Here is a 21,743-nt window from a genome sequence, read left to right on the forward strand (position 1 = left end):
CCTACATACTGACCTCTAGCGTCCCACAAACTAGAAGACCTGTTAGAGCTACAGAAACGCTTAAATTAGGGGGGGTATAGGTATGGGAGCTCAACCCCAAAGGGGCAATTAAGTGAGAAGCCCAGTGTCTGGCGGGATGATAGCTGTTAGCGTGAAGAACAACAGAAAAGCAAAACTGGTGTATCCTTATGTGTTTGGGGGCGAGGAGAGTACGGGCTGGAAAGAGGGATGCGAGAAAGACCAGAGGGGTCAGTGCAACTTGCAATTCCCCAGAGCGTACCAGGGCCAAGGCTCCATCCTCCCAGCGCAGCCCAAACCGCCCGGGGTGGTCCCGGCCAGCAGAGGGCAGCAGCTGGGCGGGAGAGTCCTGGCGAGGGCCGCGCGGCGTCGACAGGCTCGCGGGGATACTCATTTTGAGTGTGGGGCGAGAGACTCGCGCCCATCACTACTCGTACCCTACCCTGTGGCCACTGCGCGCTTCAGCCCGCGTTTCGGGAAGTGCGTGTGCGCGGGGACTGGGGTCGCTGCGGAGGGCCGGGCGCACATGCCCGGGGAAGGAGAGCGGAGGGTGTCCCGCGGGTCCCCGGGAGAAAAGGGGAGACGGGCTTCCGCGGGCGCCGGGCGGTAGGGGATCTCCGCGTCCGCTGCAGCGTCGCTCGCCCCATCCTCTGCCGGGCCCCCTCAGCGCCCCAGGCTTCTCCCGCCGACACCGCGACCCGCTCTCGGGGCCGCGTCCGCACCGGGCCGCTCGGGTCCCCCGCCAGCCCCCGCTCTGCTTCCGGGACCCGCGCCCCATATCCACCAAGGTGTGCTTTCCGCTGACACTGCCCCGGCCGGAGCGAGGCCAGTCCACCCAGCTGAGACCCGCGCGGCCGCGGCGCACGTTTGCGCTCCCGCCGTCGAGGACTGCGGCGGCCGCGTGGGCGTGGGCCGGTCCCTGCGGCCAGGGGGGACAGGGCTACGGCAGGCGCACTTGACCGTGGGCCCCAAGCGTCCGAGCCGCGCTGCTCCGGCGGCGGGCTTTATGTAAATCGGGGCTGAGCCGGGGCGTCCTAGGTAGGATGGACCAGCCCCCCGCGCCTCGGCCCTCACGTCCAATAAGAAGAGCCCCAGCTTGACACCTGCCTATATACAGGCGAGCGCGCCCCTGGCTCGCGGACCGAGCGCACATCCCGCACAAACCACGCCGCGGGCGAGCGAGACCTCGGCCCGCCTTCATGACTTCCAGTAAGATCGAGATGCCCGGCGAGGTGAAGGCCGACCCCGCCGCCCTCATGGCGTCCCTGCACCTCCTGCCGTCGCCCACGCCCAACCTCGAGATCAAGTACACCAAGGTAAGGCGCCGAGAGGGCCTGCCGTCCACGGAGACTTTCTAGAACCTTCCTTCCTCTCCATGGTCTGTTAGGGGGAGAGGGTGGCGTGACGGGGTCTGGGGCCCGGGTTTCCCGGGCCAGTGTGTCGTCCCCGCGCAGCAGAGGGACAACACCCCATCCTCGGCGTTGGGGTTTCTGAAGTCCTGCTGGGATACTGGGACGCGTCGGGGACTCGCCCCAGCCTGCCGCGCGGCGCTGAGGGTCGCCGTCAACGGCTCCTTCCCAAACCGCATTTGCCGCTGCCTTCTGGTCGGATTCTCAGCGTCCCGACTGCTGCGGGGAAGGCGTCGGCACCGCTTCCACTCCTCAAAGGGGTAAGAAGGGTTCCCTGCCAGGTCGGCTACGCAGCCTGGCCGTCTCTTCTTGGCCGTCCACCTTCAGGGGCCCGCAGGGCTGCTGGCCGCGCTCGGGTCCTCGGCAGTCCGCACGGTGCGCCGCGAGTGGCTTTCGCGTAGGATCGTCCGGCACGCAGCACTCTGGCCGCCTTTGCAGATTTCATGGAAACCTGGCTGCTGAGTACAGTAGATCCGATGTCAGCATTTCATTCGAATTCTGTAGGCAGTGACAGTTTTCCTGGAAAACTTGAGAAGTCTTTAAATTCGTGCAAATTAACGGGTTCGCTTTTGAACTGAAAAAAAAATTTTTTTATAATGAACTCTGACATCTCGGGTTGACCAAGCAGGAATTTTTTGTTGCACCACAACATAAAAAGGAAATGAGTTCGCTACCTTAATGTAAATAGAATTTACTTCCCACAAATTCGACATGGAAAAAAATGCATTGATTACACACACGGTGGGGGGGTGCGGTTATGTTATGGCATTGGGGTGGGAGAGAGAGAGAAATAGATGCGATTTAAAATAATGTTTCTTGGAGTTCCTTTTACAGTTGTCCTGTTTGATTTTCTATTCCTTTTAGTTGATTTCTACTACAGACATCGCCCAATCAACTTAAACACATACTGCACACACACGGTTAAAGTTGTTTTCCATCATGCTTATTACGAGATAAACTAAATTTTGTCCAGAAGTAAATAGTTTGGTTTTGGCTTAAGGGTTGAAAGTGAAATTTATAAAAAATCCATCAGAATATTGAAATTTTACCTGCTAAGTTTTAGGATAAAAATCAGGGTGACTTGTGTTTTGAATGCCAACTTAGATGGATTTAATGTACCTGTTAGCTTTTTAGATGGTGTGACAAATTCTTGAAAGCCATTTTAAGGAGAGGTCGTTAATGGTTACAACCATTTAGGCATTGTTTGCATAACAATGGTGCCAATGTGTGGCAATTCTCTGGGTTTAGGAACAAGCAGGGAAAGCATGCAGCAAAAGAGTTTTGTTTTATGAGAGTCCCTAACCTCTTCAGGCTCTCTTTAAAGGTCTTAGGAGGCAAGAGCTATGCTGGAGAGAGGACTTCAGATTTGGGAGGGTTTGATTTTAGTCTTACTTTGGATTGGATTTTCCTCACAGCCCCTGAAAGGAGTTTTAGGTATCTAGGAATTTAATTTTGAAACTCTTCCAGTTCTCTTTTACTCTGACAACCCTCGCTCTCTTTTTTTCTCTTGTTCTCCCCCAGTAGGAAAGACAACTGATTTATAGCTAATTGAAGCCTTTAATGTGGAGTCTTTTAGCTCAGGGGAGACTTTTATCCAGTATCCACTTTCCCACTTATTACAAAGAAAAACAATCAAAAATGAAATAATGGATTGTAACTTGATTCTTTAATTTGTGGGGAGGAGGCACCTTATTTTAGGCTTGGCAAACAACCCTCATAAACACTGAGTATTACTAATCTAAAGGCAAGCTCTTTTCACAAAACCTTGTAAAATCAGGTATCTGCGAACATTCCCAGCAGCTTTCCTCCTCAGCTCTTTAGTGAGACTTCTGAATTTTCTGAGACAAGCGGCATGGGCAAGCAGCATCTTTAACATGAAGAGCAGAAGCTGCTTTTTTGGTAGCTGAGGGTAATGGGTAATGATTTTTTTTTACTTAAAAGGAAAGTAAGATTAATGGAGAGTTAAAAAAATTCACTTATGATCATGAAATTATATTAGTGAGTTTAAGCAGAAGAGTGAAGAAGGTACAGTGCACAGTCCTTTAGAGCAGTGATACCACATTCATTAGGAATTTTAAAAAGGGTAATAGCTAAAACATTATTATGCTAGCATGATTGTTGAATAACATGTAGGAAAGAAATACAGTATTTGTGTCAGAAAATGGTACAAGACAAATATAGATGGATCCTTAATAATTTTTGTCTTGTTAAATAAAAACTCTTTAGTGAAGGATATATAATGACAGGACTTTAAAATATGACTTGAGGACCAGTATAATGTCACTACTTTTATGTAAGTGGTGATACTTTGAGTATTTCAAGTAGCATGCATTCAGAAAACTTTGCACTTGTGATGTTGTATTTTTCTGTATTTTTTCACCATTTTCTTTCTTCTTCTAAAAGTATTTTACATTTTTTATAAAAGGGGAATAGGGGAGATCATAAGAAATAAAAGTTACTGCTATTGTCCGTCCATGGAAATGCTCCAAAATTAAAGTTCAATCCCAAAGAACGCTGAAAGGGCTGAACTCGTGGTTTTGTATTGACTCTCGGGCAATTACATTTAGTTTTTCAAATAAGCCTTCCTCTCTGAAGTTCCAACACCCATTTAGAACTGATCATCAACAGCAATATCATTTTTTGGAATATATCTATTTTTATTTTCCTAATACAGCAAGCTAGACCCCAAGTTTTAAAAGTGATTCTTTTTTTAAGTAATATGTTTAAACAAAACAAAACAAAAAACTGCAGACTGCCTTAGTCAAGAAAGACTGATAACTCCACCAACATCAAGTAGCGAGGGGACCACTTTGGGGCCGGGAGAATGTGCACTCTCCTCCTTGTATCCTAAGGAGACTGCTTAACAGCTAGCATAGGAGTGTTATTGTTTTTAGCTGTGCTTTTATGAATTAAAGATTTTCTGAGTTGTTCCTATTTTATCAGTCTGGTTTTTAAATTTTTGTATATCTGAATATATTATAGGAGTACACATATTATAAAATCAAGGCTTGCTCTTTGCTGACTGCCCCTAACTACAGGGGAGATCTCTTCCAGATTCCCAGAAGATCTTTGAAAACTACCGACTTTATCCCACCCCTACCTTCTCTATTGTCTCTATCATCTTTTCTGACTCTACTAGTCCCTCCTCCCCCCACCCACTATACACACATGCATTGTGCTGTCTCTCTGTTGATCACTCTGTTGATCTCTCTGTTAGTTTATGCCCATAACTAACACTAACATAAAGGGTTTTGTTTTCCTCTAGCATTTGATACTGTGAGGAGCTAAGACATAGGGAAGAAGGGGGTTATGGAGAGCTGACCCACTAAACTAGAAGAGAAAAAAATAAAAGGCAATTAACTGAAAATCAGAGCTAATGTGCATTGGGTAACTACTATTTATTCTTTTATTTATTCATTTAACAACCTTTTATTGAACACCTACTGTTTTCTGGGATCAATTTCAGTTCAGTTCGAAGGATTTTTAAGTGGCATCTTCCTAACAACAGCGCTTTTCGTTAAGCTGGTTGGGCTGAGGAAGCATGGGCCTCCTAGGAGCTTAAGGTCTTTTTAGAAAGATGGAATGCCAAAATTTGGTTACCAGTATGGCAGTAATTCAGTTGATCAATGTAATAATAACAATAATGATAATACTTATAATGCCACTTACATTGTGTATGGGACCTAATGGCTTACCTAGCACTTTCATATGTATCTTATTTGATCCTTGCAAAACCTTTTGAAGGAGACAGAGTAGGAAGAAGTAAGAATAATTGATAAGGAAGACCTTGGCCTTGACTTATAAAAAATTGATAAGAGCTTTCCTCACCATACACTTTGCTTTTCCTAACAGTCACATACTTTTTTTTGAGAGAGAAAGAGTTTTAAATCTTTATTTTTGTATATTGTTTCTGTTGCAAACATGGAGAGAATATGAACTGGTCTACTTCTTTTAAGAAGGAGCTACGTTTTGTGACTTCTGATTCCCTGGCTTTAAATTACTATATTTGCTATTTCTATGAGTTAGTGGGGGGGGGGGTTTATAGATCTGAGGCAAGATTCTTGCCTATACCAGGGATTATTTCTTAAAAGATGGTACAGGTTTGGTTACTTCCAAAGCTCTAATCAAGATTGTCTGCTTGATCATTAGTTGTTAATCAAATTTCACGTTTAATGGGAACCTCAGGTTTTCAAAACTATACTTTTTCATAATTGGACAGCTTTTTGATGTTTGTATCATCTCCATTTAACCCAGGAAAGCTAAACAACTTCATTGTAGGATTTGAATTAGATAACTTTTCGGGGGTCCTGCCTGATGTCTTCTACTATACAGGCAGGAATCATATGGAATCATCATTTGCTGAGGTGCTTTTGTCCTTTATTTCTATAAAATGAGGAATTATAGTTTCTCTATGTAAGGGTAGAAGATTCTCTGAGGTGCGTGTTCTGTGAGGTCTGATTTCCTTGCAGCCTGGCTTAAGAGAAGCCAGGCATGCACAAGTTCTCTGTTGCATTAGAGGATGATTAGCGTGATGATCAAACCATGACCAAAACAAAAACATCTCAAATATCAACATAGTTCTGTCTCCAGTCTTTCTCAGTTGGATAATAAAATACAAATACTAATGTCTATTTTTATCTTTTTAGTTATCTTAGTGACAGCTTGTAGGGGTCAGCAAACTACAGACTGTCTCTTTGATTTTGTAAATAAAGCTTTATTGTAACACAGCCACACCAATTCACTTACATATTGTCTGTAGCTGTTACTACAGTGGCAGAGTCAGGTAGTTACAACAGGACTGTATGACCCACATTTCAGAAAAAGTTTATAAGCCCTTGACTTACTTAGAAAAAAGAAAGGCTCTGAATAAAAATAGGCCTTTGTTCAAATCTTGGTCAGATTTGTACTTATTAGCTGTGTGTGCAGGTAACATTTATTCACCACACAATGCCAGGTATGGTGCCAGATTCTGGAGATGCAATAGTAAGTAAGGTATGGACAGTGTCTCTTCTCAGGGAGTTTCTTCACTGAGTATCAGTTTCTACATCTGTCAAAATTAAAGGTAATAGTAGTACCTACCTTACATGATGGTTATTGTCAGGACTAGGCGAGCAGGTGTGTGAAAGTAAGTGGCATATAATGATAATCAGCTAAGGGCTAGATCCATTTCATTTTTAGGAAGTGATGAATACATCTTTTGTTTCAAATTAATGGATGCCCATTTTAAGAAAGATCAGAAATGTATGACCCATAAAGTTTTCTGAAACAGGCCATTGTTTACCATTTTAATTAAGTATAAGAGTCTAATATTCTGGGTAGCTGTGGAATCCTTATATGTTTACACTGGATTTTCATCAAATGGGATCCCTTGGAGGTTTCCCTACCAAGGACTTCTCTTTACTAAAAAGTTACTAAAACAATTTCCCAGCCAGTATTTTAATAATCAAATTAGATGTCTGACACTTGTGCCAAAATTGTGCATCCATTTGCCTCAGTATACCCAATTGGCTGGGCCTAAATGTCAGATGGCAAAGAGTCATTTCTGGTATTTTAAGTAGTTTGAAGAAAGATGTTGCCAAGTCATTGGTGCAAAAATCTGGGAAGTATGGCAGCACAGGAGGACATTTTCAGAAGATACCTTTTGGAAATGGGAAGGTATCTTAGTTTATGAAATTGAAAATTGAAGAGTCTTTCAGTGCCCAATCTGGGGGCACTTCACCCTCCAAAAAGTAAAAGCACGCACGTAGTGACTATTTTGAAAGTTCTCCTAGCGTTTCTTTAATTTCTTTGTTTGCTGTGACAGGTAATTTCAAAGCCAGTCCTTTCCCCTCAAACACCAAACCATTGCAGAGAAATGATTGCCATAGTGTCACCTTGGTTAATTTTTAATTGCCTTTTCAGACATGTCTTTGAGCTTTATTCCATTTTACCTTTCAGATATATGAGATAACCCAAATTGGGAATTTCTTATCTCTGGCATTTCTCTATTGCTAGTCTGTCTGCTTGTAAGATGATGGAGTTATGTGTAAGTTGTTTCCCTTCAAAATCTTAATGAGTTTATTTACAGTAAGTCTCTGTTTTGTCACATGATTTGAAAACACTTCCAGCCTTTGAAAATTCCAGTTGGAATAATAATTGAGTGCTTTCACCATCTAGACTTTTTCGGGGCTCTCAACAAAACTTCCCTGGGGCTAAACATGGGGATTTATTGACTTTTGTAGAATGTGGTTAAAAATTAGAATGTCTGTGAGTGAACATTCTAATTTTTATTATAGAAGGAATCTTTCCTTTTACTGCAGTTCAGCTCTGTTACCTCCAGAAGTAGATACCTGCTCTATTTCCTTTCCTTACCACAATCTGACCTTTGGAGAGCCAAAGTAGCAGTTTCTTTATCCCTAGATCTCTGGAAAGATAAAACCTATTGTCCAGTTGAAACTGGAAACACCTTATTTAGACAGAATTTAGGATATCATGGGTACCAAAACACTTTCCAATATTGATTATCGGGGGGAAATTCAAAATAATTAAAGATTATATTTTTATATATTTTCTTATACATAATTTTAATTTGTCTAGCCTGTCTTCAGATTTCAAGTCCAATGACTCTTAGGATATTTTGCCCTGGGTCATTTCTAGGGATTTCTAAGAGATTAAGCTGAGTCAGAAAATGGTATAAGATGTATGGTTCTTCCCTCAGTAAGAATGGAGCCTACCTCCAGGTAAGTGGATCTACCAAAGTAGTGTGAATTTAGTAAACCCACTAACAGGCAGAAATCACCTATTTCCCTCCTCCTCCAACCCCCACCATTGACACACACCAAATATATGGATTGAGGTGTGTGTAATGATGGAGGGTGTAGGGTGAAGGAAGAGGGGAAATAAGAAGACCTTCCCTGGGAAGACAAAATGATGAAATGTCTCTACAGATCTGCAGAGGATAACTTAAAGTCTTATTTCCCCAGGTGTGAAAATTGGACTCTCTCACTGAATCCTTTTTGGGAGGAAATTAGGAAATAGTATGAGACTGATTGGTTGAACATGAAACCAGTGAATTCTGCCTTATCTATATTTTAGAGTCTGATAACCAGCATACCAATATAACTTGATTTTCACAGGGAAGGTTATCTAATTGTATTATCTCAGGGTTATTTTTATCTTTAACTTCAGTCAGAGCTACCCTTTTGCTCCCCTGAATTTATTTGCTTGTTTCTTCATCTGATGTTTATTAGAGCCTCTTGTGTACAAAGCATTGTTAATCACTGTCTGGCACAAAAAGATACATAGATGTGTACCCTGTCCTGAAGAGGCTGGAGAGGATTCCTATTTGGGTGTGGGATGAGAACATACACACAGATAACTATGGTGCATGATAGAAGATGCTAAATTCTTGACATGAATGCACTTAAAGCACCATGATGATTCAGAAGGTAAAGAGATGTTTCAGCCTCAGCACAGCAACAGCACATTGTATTGTTAGACATACTTGAGACGAAATCAAATATTTCAATCATACAGCAGAGTATAGACAATATAACAAGCATGCATACATATACCCAGATTTGTTTGTTCTTAACTGTTTGCCCTATTTGCTTCTAATCTTTTTAAAGAAATACACTGTCACTTCCCCTATGAACTTCTCCAGTTCCCCTCTCTTCTCTCCTTGCTTTCTCAGAGGTATTTGGCATTTATCTTTCCCATTGGTGTACGTATTCATACATGTATATGCATTCATAAATGATATATATTATTTATTTATTTTTACTTAGTAAATATTTATTGAATTAATTCATGCTTTCTTATATTGTCCACGGAGGTTATTCTGCTGGATCCCATTAATAAATAAAATAACCATTTAAACAATTTGTACTTAATAATCACATATTTCCTGGCAAAATAATGAGTCCAGCAGCCAGGCAGCCTGGACTTCAACATTGACTCTGTCACTTGCCTAACTGTGTAACCGTGGGCGAGCAAAAGTGTGCCTCACTTTTACTATCTGTGAGATAAGGAAGGTGTTGTGAAGATTAAATGATTTAATACATGGAAAGCACTTAGAAAAGTACCAGACGGTAATGCCTCAATAAGTTATTATTATTACTACTAGTGCAACTATCAATATTATTATTCCAGAAATAAAACACTCTTTTAAAACAATACTAAATATGCTATATTACTCAGTTTTTTGTTTTTGTTTTTTTTCGAGTTTCTATGTGTTTCTTTTTTAACATCTTTATTGGAGTATAATTGCTTTACAATAGTGTGTTAGTTTCTGCTTTATAACAAAGTGAATCAGTTATACATATGTTTCCATATCTCTTCCCTCTTGCGTCTCCCTCCCTCCCACCCTCCCTATCCCACCCCTCTAGATGGTCACAAAGCACCGAGCTGATCTCCCTGTGCTATGCGGCTGCTTCCCACTAGCTATCTACCTTACATTTGGTAGTGTATATATGTCCATGCCACTCTCTTGCTTTGTCACAGCTTACCCTTCCCCCTCCCCATATCCTCAAGTCCATGCTCTAGTAGGTCTGTGTCTTTATTCCCATCTTACCCCTAGGTTCTTCATGACCTTTTTTTTTTTCTTAGATTCCATATATATGTGTTAGCAATGATATATGTTATTGTCTCGCATGCTAAACCTTTTAATATAAATGGTACCATTTATATCTTGGCTAACTAATTCGGTACTATACTTCATCCTGTTAGTTTAGAGAATTTAAATTATTCCTTAGCACCAGGCTTGAAAATAGCATTACTTTGTTTTTTGTTAATGTTTGAACTTATTGTGTTTTAAACTCAAAGCTGATGTTATACATTCACCTTCGTATTTGGATTTCGTAAGTTATTTGATATGTGCATGTGTGCCTCTAATTCGAAAGAACCTACCGAAGAATGAAATTCTCCAACCTTAAAACTGAATCTAGCCCTTCTGTGGATGTTACTTATGTAATACCTAACAGATGAACATATTCTCTGAAAGCCCTTGTTACTTGTTTGCACTACTACTAAAATGTGCAATTTTTGCCTTGTATTATATTTTTCTGCGTAATCTTCTACTCCTAAACTGTACTAGATTGTAAACTTTCATTCATGTTAGTATTTTGGAAGCATCTAGTTCAGTGTCTTACAGTGTAAATGCTTAGGGCATATTTGTTGAATGAATACTTGTTATATTTTATCATTAATAGCTACTAATAGCAGTGAATTATCTTTTTATTAATACTTTATTAATTAATATATTATCCTTTCATTATTAATGCTATGGTTTCCAAAGTACTTTTCACATATGATTGCTTTTAATAATTGTGGCAGTCCTATTATGTGAATATTATATTAATATCCCCATTTTATAAGTGATACAATCAAGCATATTAAAGTTAATTAATTTTTCCAGGATCAGTAGCTATAGGTGACAATTCCAAGACTCAAATAATCCTTTTCCTTCTCTCCTCATAACAATAAGAACAAGCACAAAAACCACAACAAAGACAAAACATTTTGGATTATTAGCCTAAAGCTCTGCTAAATGTTTTGCAGGATAATCCCAAACCCAGTTCTCTGACTACAAATCCCAACCTTAAGTCCAGTTGGTATTGTAGCTATCATTAGCAACAATTTCAGCCTGACATAAAGATGAGAGTGTGTGTTCAAACAAAAAAAAAAAGTTGATATAATCAACACTTTAGGTATGAATCACCTGGGTAGGTGTGATTCTTTAGGCTATGGGAAAGAACTGTATTTTTGGATTCTCACTGGTTGGGTAGTCACACATGGCCCTTAATAACACCTGCTTGTTTGTTTTTTCAGTCAAAAAGTGCTTTTCTTTGGTATGGTTATTCAGATTCACTTGGGAGTGAGGATTAATGAGACTGTTGAAAGCGAATATATTTCATAGTCTTTCAAATCTTCCTCTCTCCCCATAGGCCATCATTTTGTGTTATTTGACTATAAATTGTGTGGGAGAGGCACTTGCCAGAAAGAGTTGGGTGGATATGTTCTATCTTGCCTTTATGAGCAACCGTTTCTCACTAAGGCTTAACTACTGTTAGATCCATCTATTACATGTAACCTCAGCGGGGATGCAGAATAGAGAAACAGTGGTCCGCAGGAGTTCAGGCAATAACCAAACTTTAACAGAGTTAAAGTGACAGAGCGTGGTGGTGATTGGGATGTACAATTAATGTTTCATTGTAAATGGCTCAAAAATCCTGTCTAAAGAAACTACTGTCAGGTTATTGCCTTTAAGCCAGATTTTATAATCTCCAGATTTCTGTCTTCACTTTTAGAGAGAACACATTGCTCTTCTTCCTCTACTTCCCAGTCAAACATCCCTTCTTCTCACCTTTCCCATCTCCTTTAAAATTTTTACGCACTTGTGCTTCTCTTCCCCTTCCCTAAGTATTTCTCTCAGACAGGCCCTTGATGACCCTCATTCCTTGGTTAGACTCATTTACCTGTTTTCATAAAGTGCTTAGCTGTGCCTGGGAACCTTTGTAGTCAGCTCTTCCAGCTGTTGGCCCGAATGGTCCCTAGGGAGACCAGAAGCAATGAACCTGGAATAACCACATTTGACTTCTGTGAGCCCTCTTGAGAATTTAGTAATTACTTAATGGATTGAATTGGTGACATATACTATTCCAGATAACAGCCTAGGTTGCATTAAATTAACCTTCACAAATGGGTATTTATTGGGTACTCTTAAAAGACTACATGTGTTGGCTGTAATTGCTCTTCCATGTTTCTCCATGCTGATAGGTATTTGTACCGAGTGAAAAATTTCTCAGATTAAAGCCTGGGTGGTAGTTGTAGCCATTTAGTGATGTGTGTCATTGTGTTCAGCACATTGAGCATAAATCCTGTCTTGTAAACAGCAGGGAGACTAATGAGGTTTGCCCACATTCTGGTATCATTACCAGGAATTCCAACAGAGAAAAAGAGAAGAAAGAAAGAAAAGAAGTTTTTTTCAGAGTGATTTTTGGAACTCCTGATGATCCAAATTAAGGAGAGAGATGATTGCTCAACATTAAGTATAGTCACGTATGTATAAATATGAGTACGTAAACTACATTTAGCTGAAACAGAAACCAAACATTCTGCTTTTATGAACACTGGCAAAGTCAGTGACTTAGTTCTATAGAGAGCTAATGAAGGGCTTATTTATGAGTGTCTTTAATTGTGAGGGTGTAGTGGGACGGCTATTGAAATAATGCAGCTGTTAACATGATAGCACACTTTTTGCTTTCTCAGAACTCCTTATCATTACAGCCAATTAAAATTTCACGTTATTTTTTGTCTTACAATTTTTGGAGTGATTCTGCTGTTATTTTTATAGTCACAAATGACTTCTGAACAAACCAACTGTCTTGTGAGAAATCTTTCAAATATGTTTTTTTAGGTTTATCTAAGGTCTTTATTATTACTGCTAAATAACTTGTGTGTTTTGATAATGTCACATCAAGGGATTCAATTATTGCTTAATGCCTGGGCTACTTATCTTCCTGGATTCAAATTTTCATGAAAGCTGGTATCATCGCACCTTTGGCACAAAGTGTGGTCCGCACATTTTTGTGTTTGGATAAATGAGTAAATGGATGAATACTAGAAAATAATATTGTCTGATCCATTTGCAGAGTTACTAATAGACAGAATGCTGGGACTAGAAAGTGAATTCCAGTGTAAAGTGTTTTGAAATAAATAGCTTTCTCTCTTTAAAGAAAGCGCATGCATATTCTCTGTCTCTCTCAAGGAGAACTCCCTTCCTCCACTCCCACTTACCCCTTCCTTTGAAATAGAAGCCCTCAGGGTACATTGTAGAGTAGTGAACAAGGCAGTGGCCTGTGCATTAGAAGACCTGTGTTCTGGTCCCAGCTCTGCCAGGGATGTATGCTCATTTACCAGTTCCTTGTACATGTAGGCACACGATAAATAGTCACTGAATTAGTGAATGAACAAATTACTCGATTGCTTATTTAGTACTTCCTCGTACGCTAGGCTCTCAGGATGTGAAAATGCTTTGTGATATTGGGTAACTTACTTAAATTCCTTAGACGTCACTTTTATTACTTATAAAGTGATAGGACAGAGCGAGTTGCTTATTTACTAACCCACCTAGTACTTATAAAAATGACTGGATTAGAAGAGTTGTAAGATTTCTTTATCCCACCCTGACTCGGCAGAACTCTTTAATTTCCTGGGTCCCGACCTGGGATCATGAGATCAGAAGGACAATACCAAACTTGTTTGTATATCTAGTTACAGTCTTTCTGGGACCCAAAATTTTCACTCAGAACAGTGTTTTTTAAAAATATTTTCCCAAGGATGTCCTTATAATTACCAAAAAGTAGTCCACAGAAATCTCTGTTAATGATTCTCCTTATGTAAATGAGTGATTAGCAGTGTCATAAAGACCCACTGGAAATAAAAATTTTTGTGTTCGCTGAACACTTAGAGTACTAGAAATTAGAGCAGTGACTCCCAAGAGAATTCCTCCTTTAAGTCTTAGGGAACATTGATTTTAATACTTGGTGATAGTGGTAGAAAGAAAAGGTTTGTTGGCACTTTTCCTCCAAACCATTTTGGCAGCTTCTTTGTCAACCTAAGCTCATGAAAACCACGGTGGGTCGGGTAAACTCTGTGGAGAGGGAACTTGTCAGAAGCTACGGCTTTTCACTTGAGTCTAATAGAGACTTAGCACTTTGCAGGTCAGTGCCACTGCTATTTGTCTCTGACCCAAGAGATCTGGAGTTCTTCACATCAAAACCACATCTTGCTGAGCAGAGATCAAACGTAGGAAGGTAAGGATTCTGCCAGTGATTTATCATGCCAAGGAGAGTGATCAGGCCATATGGGGCTGCTGCAAATGAAGTTGACATTCCGGCAGTTTCTCTTATAAGTCTCACATGTAGTTATGGCTAGTTTTTCTTGTAGAGGAATTCCGGGTCAAGTGGCAGCTTTCAGTGGCATTTCTTAGCAAGCCTTGCCCCCAACATGAGGTTTACTTCAAAATCACGTCCTAGCAAGATATTTTCTTATGGTTTATGTAAATAGCAAAAAAGGATTTCTTAACCAAATATTTGAAGGTTAATTTGAGCTTTTCATTTGATGTCTCCTTTTTTCCCCTTTTCTGGGAAGGTAACTATTAAAAAACAAAAGAAAAAGAAGAAAGAAAGAAAGAAAGGAAAAGAAAAATTAAGGTGATTTGAGGTCTACAAAAAAACACTTTCTTCCTAAATATTAGATGTGACTTTAAGGTAATAAAATTGACTCTATACACTATGCTTAATTAGGCTCATTAGTTCATCACATTTTATTAACTCAGGGCTTTAGGAATGAATGACTACGAATATTACAATCCAATTCCTGGGGTAAGGAAGGTATCACGTAGACCTTTCTGTATATTTGTAATGGCCAAGAGCAAAGAGGAAGGATTTAATTATTTAAGTACAAAATAGGTATAATTATGTTTGAAAGTATTTGCTAACATTTAAGTCAAGGACAAAAATTTTAATTTTAATTGATAGAAAAAATTCAATAATCCCCCTGTTCTTTTAACTATTTATATCAACAGATACATGAAAATAGTTGTGCAACATAAAATTCAGCTTGTTGTTTGTTTACTGTCACAAGGAAATGTTTAGTCTCCTGTGGAGAAATCACTCATTTATTGGTTCAAAGGCCTCTTCAACCTGAGGATATGCACTGGGGTGTTTCAGCCCCTCTTTGCACAGGATATTTGCTTTGTAACATCAATGAAAGATGATATTGGCCTTTAAATGTAGTAGTTCATGACATTAACTTCTAATTCAACTGAAGATATCAGTTGTCCCTTTTGTGTTTTACTTTTTCTTAATGAAAAAAATTACTATAAATGGAATGGGCTTCGGTAGTTAGAACTGGGTCTCATCCAGTAGTCAAAATTCACTTGATTTCCTGAGGTGTCAGTATATGTGTTTATTAACTGGGAATTATTATTCTGACTGATGAAGTACTTCAAATCTGCAGGAAGCAAGTTTAAATATAGTAATAAAATGGACTTTCTCCCAGTTTTCATCCTTGGCATCCTTGGAGTGTGTACAATATCCACAAAAACCTGGTAGGGTTGCCAGGTAAAACATAGGGTGCCTGGTTAAACTTGAATTTTAGGTGAATAATGAATACTTTTTAAATATAAGTATGCCCCATGATTTGCCAGTGATTTAGGACATACTTATTCTGAAATTTAATTAGTTGTTTTTCTGAAATTCATATTTAACTGGCATCCTGTATTCTTACTTGCTAAAACTGGCAACCCTAAACTGTTACACACATGGTTTGTGATTTTTATCTGTGACCAGCAAATAAACATCATTTTAATGGAAAATTAATTGGCAATAAAATCAAAGACCAAAGGAATCCTTTAAAATTATTGCACTTGAATAATGAAAAGGCATGTCGTAGAAAGATTTTTTTTTTTAACCCTATCAGTACTAGTAAATAAATAGGGCAACTAGGCCCATTGTAAGACAGCTTAATCTCCTAAATGAATTGCCCCAACCTTTTAATTCAAAATCATACAAACAAAAACATTGAGATAAGCTGGGTGCTTTTTCAAATGGGGACCCCTGTGGCTTTGAAAATAAACACTTCAGTCTCCTCCCCACCACCAACGCCCACACCCACACTCACTAGCCTTTCTGATGTCTTCCATTTGCAAATGAACAGGCTGAATTCTGAGCAAGAAGACTAATTAAACCTGGGAAAGATAGGCAAAGGAACATTTGTTTCCAAGCAGAAGTCAAAAAGAAATCAAGTCACATTCTGCTTTCTCAAGACTGACAGGAGGGCCTTAAAGTCCTTCCTGAAGTTCCTTCTTCTCCAAGCGTATTTCCCACACCACTGCTCAGACCCTCTCAGGGCCAGGCTACAGTAGTGTGTTTGAACCGACCCGCATTAGTCTGTCTTCATGGCCGAATCAGGCAAGGGTCACAATCAGAAATTCTGAGAGACTTAGTCAGAGTGTGGGATGACCTTCACCATCTTTACCTTCTTCTCCCATCCTTTTGCCCTGTGTGTCTCTCGTGGTTTGGCAAAGGGGTCTTACTGGCAATAGAGAGAAGAATAAATGGAACAAATAAACACAGAACAAGGAGTGTCTAGCTTTTTAAGAGCACTAATAAATTGCCTTGAATTGATGGTTTACATTCAGAATCAGAATCAATTAAGAGTTTGAGTGCACACTATACCAGACTTTTCAGTAATCCAATACTTTAATCCTTACAACCACTGGATGAGGTGATTTTCTTATTTTAGAGTTGAGAAAATTGAGCCACAGAAAGATTAAATGACACACCTAAGTCACACCATTTAGTAATCTTTATACATGTAGAAATCTGATCCGTAAAGAAATAGTTTGAGAGCAATGGGGAGGCAGAATTTGATCTTAGGACACCTAAGAAGACCAAAAAGACCTCCATGATATTCAACATAGGTGCTAGTCAAACCTGGTGATATGACTGAGGCTGGGAAAGTCACACAGTTTAGGTCTGTGGTAGAGATACCTGCCGTAACCCTTGGGATCCTGAATCACTAGGTCTGCTCTAATCTGTGTCACAGGTTCTTGGAATTACCCCCAGAGCCCTTTAATCTCAGTAATCCTAGCTGCCTCATTCTGGGAAAGAAGGCAGCCCCCTACCCCCCATACTTCGCCTCCTAGTTCATTTGGATGGAGCCTCATCCCCTGAAGTCTGGCCAAACTGAACTGTCCTCTGGGGGACGTGACTAATGATCTTTTGTCTCTGTACTCTCATCAGTGTCCTTTCACTTTCAGAAACAGACCTTGAGGTTAGATGGATATGTGAGAAGCTGGGTGGATCTTGGCTACCTAACTGCTAATATCCTAACTTATTTCTGTTTACAGCGTTAACACAATTTGTGTAATCATGGCATGTTAGTGTAATTTGTTGGGCATACAGCATTTATTGTAAAATACTCTGGCACAATCAATTTAGATTAATATTTTAAAGCTATTTTAAAATGTTGCCTCTAGTTTCTCATTTCTTTGACTTTGTGCTATTTTACATACTTTCAAAGTCTAGTTTGCAGTCTTTTCTGTTGAAGGCTTTTCCTTTCTCCTGCCTTTCAGCCTAAGACTCAGGATGAGTGGGATTCAAGGCATACAATATTGAGTCTATTATTTAAAACTGTTAATTGATTAAAATTAAGATTGATAAACTAGTCCTTGTCAAAGCAGGCTTTGTAAAACCATGCTTTTTGCCAGGAAACAATTACACCTATTGAACAAAGGCCACGTCTCGATAATATCAAAACATTGACTTTAAAGCGAAAAATGCAATCAATCATCTAGGTGTTTTCCTATACAATGCCATTTGGGTGTTTTTTCACTTTTTAGCCAGATGTTTTGGCGTGAAGCAAAGCGAAGAATGGAAGGCAACAGAACCACTGTTGCTCTCACTACCTTAGATATTTCAATAGGAAGCTTCTCCTCTCACCCCATAAGTGATCTGGACATTTGCTTCTTTGTTTTATTTTATATAGGTGGTCTCTTAATTAGAAGTAAAATAAGGTGGGGATTTTTGTTCATTAAAGTTAAAAATACCTTTATTGCCTTTGATTATAATATTTAAAGGCTACCAGCTTTACAAGGTAGCCTACTGAGGTGATCATCAATATAATTTTTTATAACAGTAGAAATTTAATTTTATGTAGGTAGATGATAGTGCTGTTTGTACTTTGTTGTCTGTAAATCTCTTTAAAGTACATCAGCAGAAACGATGGAACAGTCATGTAAAAGGATATAACTAACGTATGACAAGTCCTCAAACTACTTCTTTCCTTTCTTAATTAAAAGTAATTGAACTTTTTCCTATAAATAGATCAGTCTGGTTATTGATTTGCTGTCTGGTACTCTCCTTTGATGAACCAAAAGCAGTTTAGCGGCAAGCCGAGTAAAATTCAACTCTCCAAGGCATAATCTACTGCAGGATTTAATACAAATCATTTGAAGCATTTACTATTAAAAAAACAAAACATTTTATTACTGAAATAAAACATGGCAGCTTTATGTCAAAGATTCATTGAGGATAGGAAGTTATTTACACCTAACTCCTATTAATGCCTGCTGCTTTGAGAACTCCTCAGGGGTTTAGATTCTCCAATTAGAAAATTCATGGCAGCCTCTCTGTATTGTCACAGCCACTTTGCTGTGGGCTGGAAGTGTGGTGAGCCTGATTTGTCCTTGACTGTTTTCCTGCTGCAGAAGTGGCCAAGCGATGTGGCTTGGCTTGCATGGCTAAGCTTCACTGTTTTGAATCTTTATCCAAGTAACTGCTGAGATTTATAAAACAAATTAAAGCAATTTTTAGAAGAATCAAATTCCTGTTGACAGCCAGTCTGAATTCCTTATCCCACCTTCGCTTCTTTCCCCAGTAACATGATTTATTAAATCTTTTGAAAACTCTCTGCATGTTAAGTGCTGTGTTAGAATGTGGGGGGAATCCAAATGATGCCGGGAGACCTTTCTTCAAGGAACTTAGAAAAGGCAGAAACTTCCGTTTTAGCCAACTAAGCCTTACGCACATTCACACTTTATCTCACCTAATTGTACGATAGCCCCGCAAGGAACAGGCCTTATTTCTGCTTTTATAGAAAAGGAAACAAAGCTCAAAGAGTTTCAAAGTCTATTTTAGATGGCTCAGGATTTACACAAGTGGTAAAAGGAAGACTGATTTTAAATGGAGATTCAACTCTAGTACTTCCATTCTAGTTTGTTCTATAAGGAAGATAAAGAAGTACATGCAAGATTAATCACCTCAGTGCTCAATGAATTTCCTACTTCGTTTTACATACATAGACATGACCCTCATGACATCTTACCATGACTGTTGAATAATTAAGCAACTTCAGTCTCTCTAGTTGTCTTGGGGAGAACAGACTTGCATGTTACTTTGTTATCCTGGTGGTATGTTTTGAAAAAAATTGTATAAACCAACCTAGTCATCTTGAATTGGCTTTCAAAAAGGCTGCCTTTATCATCTTTACTGTTTAAAGCCAGGGACACAACCATATATTTCATTCATACTTCAGGCCACCTCTCTTGGCTGCTATGAGATGTCTGTTCCTTTCAGGTTCGGGAAGGGACACTTCTGTTTGGCAGAAGGCATGTGGAGTATTGTCCTTGTTAGAGTTCTTAAAAGCATTCCACCAGGAAGGGAATAAAATTTGTGAGATGGGGAAATAGATGACATTTCCTGACCGGGTTCTCAGAATTCTAGGATGCTATGAAGTAATTACAGAAGGAAATTGTACTTACAGATTTTTTCCAAATGCCTGTGTGGCATGTCCCTAATTAACTGCCATTATGAATTTTAATTTTAATTCCCTTAGCTGGGTGAGGTAACTGAGGGCCAGGTAGCTGTGATCGTTTCATAAAGACTGGCATTTGATGCCTGTTTTGGTAACTAGATTCTTCAGAGAAAGGAACATATGAAAAAGGAAGCACTTTGATGCAGTGAATTTGTAACCAGCTCCTAAATCAGGCAAGGTTGGCCATTCCCTTTTTCTTCTGCGCATCCAAAACCAACCCTTCTGTGGAAGGTCGTTAGGATAGGGATTGGTTTTGAAGTCCCCTTCCTGGACCCTCAAATATAGCCCTGTGGTTGTAAGAACACAAAACTTTTCTTTAATAAGCCTAGGAAAATAATTTTCTCTCTGAGGATCACAATATTGTGGCTGCTGTCCTCTGGCAGAAGTTCTTGCTTCTGCATGTGAGGAGAATGCAGAAAATGTCCCAGGACCTCACCTCTGAGTGGAATCCACTAGGAATGTAAATCACTACTGTTTCCATAACACATTTTGCCTTCTAGAAAGAAAATGAAAAAGTATTTTGCCGTCACCCATCTTGATTGTGCTGAAGGAAAAAAGGACTCAAACAGAATTCCTTGTGCTGAATAATTTTAAAGAGACATTGTGAAAGAGGTGCTCATATTTCCTGGTCGACCATCAAATCTTCTTTCTAAAGAAACATCAACAAAATTTAAATTTAGAAAAAGCCCTGGGATGGGAATCAGGATATTGGGTTCCAGTCCCTATTCAGCCACTAATGGGCTGTATGACCATGGGCAAGTCATTGGACTTCTTTTGACAAGTTTATTTATATAACACTTTACTTCTGCATAGATTGTATCTAAAGCCTTTTCCAGCTCTTTGAATCTAGCTCTTCTTGATTAAAGCAGCCTTTACTATATTTAGACCAAGAAAAAAGTTATTCATTCATTAGTGCATTTAAAAATAGTACTTTAATAAGGCTTAGCTGTTAAAGTATGAGCTTGGCATCCTGCATAGTTTCAGAATAAGAAACTAAAACCAATTTGGGGGGAGGTGAGCTGTTTCCAGTTGTTCTTGGTGATCACTTTGCATAAGTTTAAACATGTTTGTTCTAGGACTTTTTTCCACCTAAATTTCACTTTTTTCAAATGGTATATTTCTAGCACATTAGTTGCATGTTCAAGTATAAGACATAATTGGAAAAGGAGGCAGTAACTTTTGAACCTGGAGGATGGAGTAGGCTATGGGCATGGAGATATATGATTCAAGTAGTTATGAAACATCAACGTGCACTTAGAAAAGGAACAAAACAAATCTACAGTGTCACAGAACCTCTGATAAACTCTCTTATTGAGCGCCCACTGGTGGTCACATGTGTTCTATACCCAGTACCTCAGACAGGCAGAGTATTAGAACTAGGAAGTCCTTAGAGATGCCATCTTCCATTCAATTGGTAGTAGCTTTCTAACGTGCCATGTTGAGAAGTATTCAAGAGTTTAACTGGAAAGTGTCATGATCAATTATCAATGTCTGTCAAGGGACTGGAAGGAAGATTTGTATCACAGGTGCCATCGATGAGCCTGTCTTCAGTTGCCAAGTCTGGTATTGTTATAGATGAAAGAGGGACGGTGGGAGACTTGCCGAACATTTAGTGTGAAACCAAGACCGGAACACAAGCACTTCACCTCCTCCTCCTCCTTTCGCCGTGGAAGAAAATAGAACTGTTAAAGTGGTATCCTCTTATAAATAAACCCCCAGGCATAATCAGCCTAAATAATGAACTATAAAATGGCCAAACTACATCATTGGTAGTGGTCAAAGAAGGACCACTGCCATGCTCCAGTTCCTTTACATAGCTGAGCTTCCACTTCCTCGCCTATGACGTGGAAATGATGACAGTGCCTACCTCATGTGGTAATTTTGAGGATTAAACGAGTTAATACATGTAAAGTGTCTGGAACAGTGCCTGGAACATAGTAAGCACTCACATGTTAA

General features: G+C 39.6%; 1 protein-coding gene across 1 annotated transcript in view; it reads left to right on the plus strand.

Annotated features, from left to right (window-relative positions):
* The first annotated feature begins 1,217 nt into the window (after window positions 1-1,217).
* The window catches only part of ALDH1A2 (aldehyde dehydrogenase 1 family member A2), a 95,535-nt gene continuing 75,009 nt past the window's right edge, over window positions 1,218-21,743 (plus strand). Inside the window, exon 1 of the mRNA XM_030878815.3 lies at window positions 1,218-1,334. Within this exon, the coding sequence (XP_030734675.1) occupies window positions 1,218-1,334 (117 nt within the window). The remainder of the gene's footprint in view (window positions 1,335-21,743) is intronic.

This window comes from Globicephala melas, chromosome 2, assembly GCF_963455315.2.
Source record: "Globicephala melas chromosome 2, mGloMel1.2, whole genome shotgun sequence".
Taxonomy (NCBI): Eukaryota; Metazoa; Chordata; class Mammalia; order Artiodactyla; family Delphinidae; genus Globicephala; species Globicephala melas.